Source organism: Oncorhynchus masou, chromosome 12 (genome assembly GCF_036934945.1).
Source record: "Oncorhynchus masou masou isolate Uvic2021 chromosome 12, UVic_Omas_1.1, whole genome shotgun sequence".
NCBI classification, from domain to species: Eukaryota; Metazoa; Chordata; class Actinopteri; order Salmoniformes; family Salmonidae; genus Oncorhynchus; species Oncorhynchus masou.
Window position 1 is genome coordinate 24,400,582 of NC_088223.1, and position 10,068 is coordinate 24,410,649.

Consider the following 10,068-nt stretch of genomic DNA (forward strand, 5'->3'; position numbering starts at 1 on the left):
CTACAGCCACAGTTTCTAAAAATGTCCAATATCACTCGAATGCGATAAGGATAGTCTTGTGATCCAGCAATGTAGTGTCGAACAACACATTGCCATCAGTGAGTGAGTGTGTTTGTGCGCGCGTCAGGCAGCTGAGCAGTACACGCACCCCTGCTAGGAGGAGTCAGTAAACGATTTGATTATCCGCCTCGCTCAACTCTGTGCGCTCAGTGGTTTACGGGGACCGATTTGAAGGGTTGACAAGGAGAATCGCTTCCCGGGTACCCTGTCCCTCTTCACCTGGTAGCCTATAAGCATAGAATGCTATCCCTGTCCCTCCGCTCGTTCCACGTTGAACAGAATGGCCAGAGACGCATAGAGAACTGTCTGTATTCTGAAGGTGAAGGACTTTGTATTTACATAAAGTTCTGTAGGCTATAAATACTGCGTATTTGATCGCGAGGATGGCTGCGAAGATGGAATTAATCGAAAGGACAGTAAGTTCCGATATCAGAGTGAAAGTTTGCACAGCACTCCCTCTGAGATGGAGACGCGAATAACATAATTTATTCACTTTTTCTCATAACGGAGCAGCCTTTTGGATTTATTGTCTGCAGCTATTACGCGGCGCCGGACACCTGCACCCGACTTGGCCGAGACGGCTTCTACGCGGCTCTCCGCTCAATAACAAATTGCTCAGAAGCACTTCTTGAACTGAATCGATCATTTCTACTCGTATCTGAACTGTTGTCAATGGTAGGCTACTTCCACACAGGCAGTTCATTTGTTGAGCTTTGTTGTGCAGTTCTGTAAATCACTGAATGCGAAGGATAGGCGACAGTGGACATCCGATAATAAATTGGTGAGCACCTCTATTCTCTTCATATTGATTATTTTACAACCTCTTTGTAGTTACATGCAGGTATTTTATAAATGTTACATTATCCTGTTAATTATTTTCTGTGTTTGTGGGGATTCATTCATTGTGTGATGTTATTGTCCGAGGTTGGGGTTTGCGGCTTTATGCTCTTGTTATAGTGCGCACTGTGACATGTTGTTGTAACCTGTCCTAGAATATCATTGTGTTTTGTGAAAAAAATAATAGTTATTGATTTATCCCACTGCAGTAGCCTAGGTTACAATATGTTGCATTGATTCGACAATTATTGCTGCATGTACAGGCTGTCTGAGTCAGTCTAGTGACCAAAGAGACAGGCGCAAGAGGAACAGTCCTCACACTAGGCTAGGGAATTAATTGTCTGTACTAGCTCTGGTCCAGGGCGTTAGTTCGCGTTCGTAGATGTTAGTAGAAGAACACGCACTAACGTCCTGGACCAGACCTTTGTCTTGATATGCATGTGGGAATAATGTAGCGTCGCTGCTTGACGGGATTTAAAAAACATATATTACATTATTATACGTTATTACAAATGTATTATTTTAAATGTTAAAGTATTACCTTGTTTATTCTCAAAATCATACGTTTGCCTGTTCTTATGTGTTGCAGATACTGGATGTGTCTTCATGGGCATTTGAATAGTGTCAGCATCAACTGAAAAGTAACAAAGCTCAACTAAGCTTTATAAATGTCTTCCTCAGTCATCTCTTCATATCGCTTCTCCGTCCAGTATTCACTGCCTGAATTGTAATAGCTAAAACAGGAGAGAACTGTGCCTCCACCTCGCCCTGTCCAAATTCAAAGCCAGTGTAATATTCTTTACAGCACTGACTCACAATGGGCACAGTACTATCCCTTTCCCCTGCATTCAGGAAGAACAGCTACTATGACACGCGGCCTGGCTCACTCAACCACTACCCGAGCCTGAGCAGCCGTTCGCTCAACACTCAGAAAGACCGCGCCAGTGGCCTGAAACGGGGCCAGTCAATCTTTCTCCCAGCCCTCACCTGGAAACGCCTGGTCGCCTCCACCAAGAAACGAGGGGGCTCTAAGAAATGTCCTGGGGGTCCGGGGTCACTTGGAGACCCCCTCAACAACAACAACATCTACCAGAAGGATCCGGTGTTGCACCTCAACCGCGAGAATGTCAAGAAGTCTCTGTCGTGTGCCAACCTCTCAAGCTACGATGGGCCAACGGGACTGGGTCTGGGGTTAGGCTTCGGCCAGGGGCACTACAGCTATGGCATGGGCATGAAGCCCCAGCAGCTGTCCTCTGTCAAGAAGGTGCCCCACCAAGGAACGGCTGCCTCATCCCCCAAGCGCATCATTGTCCAGGCGTCCACCAGTGAACTTCTCCGGTGCCTGGGTGAGTTCCTGTGTGGCCGCTGCTACCGGCTGAAGCACCTCTCCCCTGCGGACCCGGTGCTGTGGCTGCGGGCGGTGGACCGCTCTCTGCTCCTCCAGGGCTGGCAGGATCAGGCCTTCGTGACTCCGGCCAACGTGGTGTTTGTCTACATGCTGTGTCGTGATGTGGTGGATGGAGACCTGGTGGCGTCAGAGCACGAGCTTCAGGCCACACTACTCACCTGTCTCTACCTGTCCTATTCCTACATGGGCAATGAGATATCCTACCCACTGAAACCTTTTCTGGTGGAGGCTGGCAAGGAGGCCTTCTGGGACCGCTGCCTAGCCATCATCGACGCCACCAGCGCCAAGATGTTGCGCATCAACGCCGACCCGCACTTCTTCACCCAGGTGTTTGCTGAGCTGAAGAGTGAAGGGGGCTGCAGCCCACAGGACTACAGCCGCGTGCTGGACCGGTGAGAGGAGGGGTAGTGGGGTACAACCCCCCCAATCCCCATCCCCCTGTCCTTTCCCCCCACCTCTCTGCCAAACAATTCCCACCCGCTCCAGCCACCTACCTCCAAGAATGTAACACAGGGATAAGGGACTGCCCCCCCCCACCCTCCACCCCCGTCTAATGGTACATCCCGAGACCCTGCCATTAACCCTCAGTGAGCCATCCACATTAAGACAATGGGGAAACTTGTCCCCCTAAGACTAGATCAGAAATTTGCATGTGTCATCAATAGGGTTGAGTGCTTATGTTGTTAGCACAAGCCCTTTTGTGTTATGTAATACTCACCTGATTTTACTTGAATGGTGGAACCATTTGGTCCACCTGTCCTTCGTGACCCCATTCTCACCTCTTGTGTCTCAGTGAGCTGGGGGAACAGAAACAGAAACAGTCATCTCAGCTGTTCCCCCCCTCCAGTCTCTCCCCTCTCTCCTCCCTTCCCTCTCCCCACTCTCCCCTCTTCCCTCTTTCTCCCCTCTCCACTCTCTCTCCCCTCCTCTTTCTCCCCTCTCTTCTCTCCCCTATCTCCTCCCTCCGCTCTCCTCTCTCTCTCCTCCCCTCTCTCCTCTTTCCCCTCTCCCCTCTCCTCTCTCCTGTCTCTTCCCTCACTTCTCCCCTCTCTCTCTTCTCCTATCCCCTCTCTCCTCTTTCCCCTCTCCTCTCTCCCGTCTCTTCCCTCACTTTTCCCCTCTCTCTCCTCTCTATCCTCTCTCCCCTCTCCCCTATCCCCTCTCGCCCTCTCTCCTTTCTCCTCTCTCCTTTGCCCTCTCTCCCCTTCCATCTTCCCTATGCTCTCTTCCCTCTCCTCACTCACCTCTCTCTCTCCTCCCTCCCCTCGCTCCTCTCCCCTCTCCTCGCTTTCCTCCCTCCACTCTCTCTCCTCCTCTATCCCACCTCTACCACAGCCAATAATCCCTGTCTGAATGTGATCGCAACATCCGTTTGCATGGAACAGTTTTTTTGTCAGAAAAAAAGGCATTCACTATTACAACCACATACAGAGCCGGGTCAGACGTTCTAAACAGTGTTTGGTTGGGTCATAAACAACCCAAGGGAATGGCATTTCAATAACAACATTTTTACCTAGAAGATCATGGACATCATTACCTATAAATTACTTTACGCTAAGTCAACAGACCTAACTGAAGACATAACAGGACATTACAATAGGACCTATAGGCATGTATTATGGTAGTGTACTAAATTCCTTATCTAAGTAACAAAACCCCATGTTGCCTAGGTCCCATGTTATCTAGGTCCCATGTTGCCAAGGTCTCATGTCGTCTTGGTCCCATGTCATATAGGTCCCATGTCATCTTGGTCCCATGTCATCTAGGTCCCATGTCATCTAGGTCCCATGTCATCTAGGTCCCATGTCATATAGGTCCCATGTCATCTAGGTCCACTTGATTCTGTCTGTCGTGTGCTTGGTCATCAGTAAAACAAAACAAACAGTGCTTTGCAGGATTATTTTTTCAACAGAGGGTCATCTGACCTGAGGGAAAAGCTAGAACAGCTACCAACCCATTAAGACCATTCACTCAGTATACGTCCCAAATGGCACCCTATTTCCTAAATAATGCACTACTTCAGACCAGAGTCCTTTGGACCCAGGTCAAAAGTATTGCACTATATAAGGACTATGGCGCCATTTAGGACAGAGCGTAAAAAACATCTGTAGGGTGCAGGGCCGTTTGTGTGTCTCTCTCCAGCTATCATTTAATCTAAGGGTCTCCTGGTGGAAGCAAAATACGACCTTATTTTGCATGTGTGTGTGTGCTTTTGTGTATGTGGGTATGTTATTGGCAGATAGCGAGGTTCATCAGCTGTTTACCCCATCAGTCCTTTGTTCCCTTGCTGTGCCTGTCATCAGGGCACCTGGCCGCTGCTACTGTGGCATTAATGAGACTACACCCCCACCTCCTCCACCACTCCTCCAGTCTTACTCTGGCCCCATACCCTCCATCCACCTCTGTCCCCCTCTAGGCTACTCTACAGGCCTAGAGGTTCAGTCACTGGCTAATCCAGGCTTGCCTAGAATTTAGACGCACACACACACACACACACACACACACACACACACACACACACACACACACACACACACACACACACACACACACACACACACACACACACACACACACACACACACACACACACACACACACACACACTTAAATACCTAGTCTCCTGCGCCGGGAGTCCCCTGAAACAATGTATGAGAGGGAGAGAGGAGGGGTGTAGATATGAGTCTCACGTGCCCTGTAAAAGGGTAGAGGTAGCTGAAGGTGGTCCTTAGTCCCAGTGCAAGGCTGGCCTGGAATGGCAAGATGTGTGTAGTTGTGGTTAAATGCTGCTGTTATTGTTGTTAGCCTCGCTGTCTCATTCTAGGGATTACACCTGTGTCCCAAATGGCTTCTTATTCTGTTTATAGTGCACTACTTTTGGCCAGGACCCATAGGCCTTGTTGTTCTCCTCTTTATAAAATGTTTTTAATGAAACCTTGGAATCTCTGGTTCACACGTTTTGATCTAAGTCACATGTGCTCTAATGTGTGTTTGTGTCTGTCAGGAATAGACAACAGATGTACCTCAGGGCCAGAGGGCGGGATTTTTTCTGTGTGCAAGCTGTGCTCATAAAAATATATTTATCATGGTTGCCAAGGCATTAAAAAAATCTGATTTGAAATATGAACAGAGAGCGCGAGAAGCTTTGGATCCTCTCATTCCCTTCTGGCCATGGCAGTCTGTTAGCCTGCTAATGAGCAAAACCACAATAGCTACAATATGAAAACGAGGTGTGTAGAATGTAGAAACACACCTAAGGTGAGACATGGGAATTGTCCCAAATGCTCCATAGCGCTCATAAGACCCATAGGCCCCTGGTCAAAATTAGTGCACTATGTAGGGAATAGGGTGCTATTTTGGGATGCACCCATACAGTAGGATCACAAAGATAGTTACTCCCGGTATGAGAGGGTGAGGACATTCTTCTATCGCCTTCTATGCAGACAGGTCTTGCTGCCAAACCAATTGTATTTCTGTTGATGCTAAAGCAACATAACAGCCTCTCAGTCTCTCTTCACTCTGATTCTGGATGAGAGTGCAATAGGTTGCAATGGGTTGCTATAGGTTGCAATGGGTTGCTATGGGTATGTTGAACCAAGGCAACTGGTCTACTGTCCTAGACCTAGAAGACATGTTTCAGGGTGTGGAACCTCGGCGCTCAATGCTCCTCTTTCGCCCAGACGGGTGGTGGGTGGCACCCTAACCGTCCCCTCCCCCTCCCCCATGCCAGGCAAAATGCATTTACACACTTACAGTATGTTATGTGGGCTGAGCATACTGTACTGGAATATCCCCCCACACACACCTATCTATGAATTTACACTCCACTCTCTGACTGACAAACCCTCACGCTAGATCCGCCCCTTGACACGTGCATACAGCACGTACACACACACTCAAGCAGACACACACACCGTGGTAATCCACGATTAATCCTCCCATCCAATCAAATAGAGCAAGGGGGAATAAGTAAATGCCAAAAGGTTCAAAATCTGAGAGAGATTTGGTCTTGCACTTCCATCCTTCCCTCTGCGTTGGCCCTCCGCTTAGCCTTCCAATTCATGACACACTCCTTATAACAACTTGGAGGTCCCCCAAGACCAATGGACAAACCTCATGTTCACTCCTTCCGCTCAGACCGAGGTTTATTGGTGTTGGAGGCAGTCCAGTCCAGTGGTTCCTGCCTGCCTGCCCAGGGGCCTTGTATTTCTATCTAAGAAGTGGGAGACTAGAGCTGGGCGAGGTTAGCAAGGATGTCTCATTGCTGGGGACCACCGTCTCTGTTTCAGGAACCTCGGTCGACGGCCATCTTGGAAGACGGCCGATCACTCCTATTGTTGTGGACGTTGTTGTGCATTCAGTACAACACTGGCCACTGTCCAGCACTCAAGGCCTCTAGTGTGTTGACAGCAATGAACCCTATCCCCCTCCTCTTACCCGCTCCTCCTTTCTCCTCCTCTCCCTTATCCCCGTCTCGCTTTCCACACACTCGGCTGTTGTTCCCCCGCCTGTTGCCATTTGATTGGATGTTCAACCACATTGTGGAGAGAGGAGCAGATAGAATGGTGGTGTTTGTTGGCCAACAGTCAGTCACAGACACAGCCTTAGTAATGGGGCTCTATGGCCTCTATCTATACCGTGTGTTGTATGCTATCCTGCCTATAGGGGTGATAGGGATTGCACGAGGGTCATAGTATTGGGAGGATTTTGCTTACACCAGGAGTCTCCTAGTCAAGTCCTGTTCTCCTCTTATGTTTGCATCTTTCAGGGAAATCGTAAAATGTTGCATGTCTATGTGTGTGACCTTTTAGGCATCATAACGTTAAAACGTGTACACGCTACATGTAACTGGCAGTTTTGTTGGAAATCATCATTCCATTGATGTCAGTGGGAGATAGGCATGAAGATTTCAGTTCTTCATGTTAAGATGTGGCCCATACAGGTTACAGCTATGGGACTAAGCTGTAGTCCATGTGAACAAGAGTATTTCTTACAGTAAAGTACATGTAGTCCATGGAGATATAGAGAGAGACATATGCCCTGCAGATGGTATATTTATTATTAGCATGTTATTGTAATGTGACATCCATCAACCTTGAGTCCACCCTCACCTTCACCTTAAGCAGATTACCCCTTTATCTCTTTACCTCCACCCGCCCAAACAAAACCTTGAGCTGGATCCCTGTTTATCTAATCGTATGCCTATACCAGACCTGTTTCTCTGTTTCCAACCAATCATATGCTACTCAACAGGAACTGTGACTCTACCTGTCCAATCAAACACCTCAGCAGAACCCTGGAACTCGGTTTGACTGTTGGATGAAACTACTGATTGGCCGACAGGATATTCTTTGCAACCCCATTGGTCGAGATTCTCCTTCACTACAAATGGACTAAATATGGAGAGTCAACCAGGAATAAAACAAAAGACTGTTGGACCCTATTCTATGAACTACATGGGTAGGACTCAAGCAAAGACTATTGCACCTCAACCATCCAGGATATTTCAAATGGATCTCAGGCCCTAGTTTGGCGTAGTGGGAGACTGTGGTTTGGTGGGAATATCAGGCGAAGGCTGTTTAAGTCACCATTGCTCTGTGAGTTCTGGTGAACTTGTTTTCTCAGTGTGTATTTCTGCAGTGTTGGAGTAGAATTTCAATGGCACACCTATAACAGTCTAAGTGCAGACTTAAAGAGATAGTTAAAATTACAAAATGACATATTGGTTTGAAATATCCCTTTTAAAAGAAGTAGAAAATTGTGCAGCTTAACTATGTTGCTGTGTGACAAAACAAACTGACGACAGGAAAAACAAAACATAGGTCATATCTTGTTACTGTGGTGGTGTGCATGCCAGATAGACTAGCAGGTATTGTTTTGTTTTACGTTTGCTTTTTTGTTTTGATTAGCTTTTGTTTTAATGCCGTACATGTGTTTTCTATTCAATGTTATTTCCTTAACTTAAAAAATGTAATCAGTTCATCCCTAGTCGTGGGAGAAGATCTGATGTCAAACAGTATTAGTATGTAATTCAAGGGGTAATTCAAGTCATGATGACTGTTATAATTGTAACTGCACATTTGAAGTCTTATTGTCATTGTGGATGTTAAGTTATTGAATGACAGAGATAGAGAATCTACAGTACCTGTATTCTCATTTTATTTTGATGAACCTTTGTCTTTAACATCTCGAAGAATGTGAAATCACGTAAACAATAGTTTCTCCCATTTCTCCACCGCTATGTCTTAGTGTTTGTTCAAAGATGTCAACACTGCGATATCAGACACAGCTTTTGACACAACACTGTTCAGACATGGTAGATCTGGTGGTATAATTGGCATCATTGGGATGGGTGGTGGGTCAGGAGGCTGGGTACGTAGGGTCACATCCCAAATGGTACCCTATTCCCTATATAGTGCACTACTTTTAACCAGAGCCCTATAGACTATATAGGAAATAGAGTAATATTTGGGACACACCCCTAGCTTTCAGTTAGAAGGAAGTGTTTCAGTTTGTGCTTGTCTCACTTCCTCTGAGGATGTTGTGAAATGGGTGGATGATTGATTTTACGAAAACATCAACATAATTTTGTAATGGCTGCTGTGTGTATAGCAAATGCATAATCAATGGAATCAATGGTGAGGCCTCATCAATGGACAACAGACGGTGAATTGATGCACAATGGAAGACATTGTAGTGGTCAGATCACAGACAGGCGTCCCCACACAAGCACCTCCGGTCCTTACCCTCATTGTAGCTATGTCTTAACCCACAGCACTGCATATAACTGAGGCCTCTGCTTCTTTTCAAGGCTACATAGCACTCCTATTTATATGAAAGGAAAATACTTAAACAAAATACTGAACAAAACATCAATAAAGAACTGTCTGAATGATCAGTGCTTTGAGTTAGACACTTACCTGTTGCCAACCCTCTCATAAGACCTGTACCCTTCAGTCTCCTCTCACCGTTGCTGCCAACTCAACCCTTACCCCAGGTTTCCATGGTTACCTGGTACTGACTGACAATGTCATTGTGATAAAACTCAGTTGAAATGGAGAGACCAGAGTTACTTTTATAAAGCCACCTCATATGTGTGTACAGATGTAGGATCTTACTTTGATCACCCTAGTGTGGGGACTTAACCGCCATGCAGGACATTTAAAACTTGTAGTGTATTTGAGGTTTAAAAAGGCTTCTGAAGTTTGTAATTCACACTTTGAAACAACCCTTACAAAAATGTCCATTAATTATAATCCACATAATAATCCACATTTCCTGTTGCTGCAGGATTATTTTCCTGTTGTAGCAAACTGGCTCAAATTAAGATCCTACATCTGTATGCAACTCGATGTGTCTAAAATTGTTGTTGGGGAACACTTGAAGATGAAAACAATGTGACTTTGTTTTTCATGTTAAAATGCAATTTTGTTTCCTTTTTTCATTACGATGTTGATGATTATTACTATTATTATTCAATAAAGTATTGAGGTGAAATTCCTCTCCTGTAGTGTTAACGTTATTTGGGTGATGGCTTAAGAGCTTTATATTGTATGCTCTCTCTCTCTGTCTCACACACACACACACACACACTCACTCACTCACTCACTCACTCACTCACTCACTCACTCACTCACTCACTCACTCACTCACTCACTCACTCACACCATCTATCCATGCACACACACACACCCTCCTCTGGTATTTGCAAGGCCCACAAGCTACCATTGTATTCTCCCAGTGCATATGGTATACTCTGCCTG

At 46.2% G+C, this 10,068-nt stretch overlaps 1 protein-coding gene across 1 annotated transcript; it reads left to right on the forward strand.

The window, feature by feature from the left end:
• The first annotated feature begins 223 nt into the window (after positions 1 to 223).
• On the forward strand, positions 224 to 9,806 carry LOC135549734 (cyclin-dependent kinase 5 activator 1-like). Its single transcript, XM_064979987.1, has 2 exons — positions 224 to 841; positions 1,487 to 9,806. The coding sequence occupies exon 2, from the start codon at positions 1,715 to 1,717 to the stop codon at positions 2,699 to 2,701; it is 987 nt and encodes a 328-aa protein (XP_064836059.1). The 5' UTR covers positions 224 to 841; positions 1,487 to 1,714; the 3' UTR covers positions 2,702 to 9,806.
• The last annotated feature ends 262 nt before the right edge of the window (positions 9,807 to 10,068 follow it).

Bases quoted from the DNA above. Each gene is read 5' to 3' on its own strand.
- LOC135549734 (XM_064979987.1), top strand. From the start codon at position 1,715: ATGGGCACAGTACTATCCCTTTCCCCTGCATTCAGGAAGAACAGCTAC.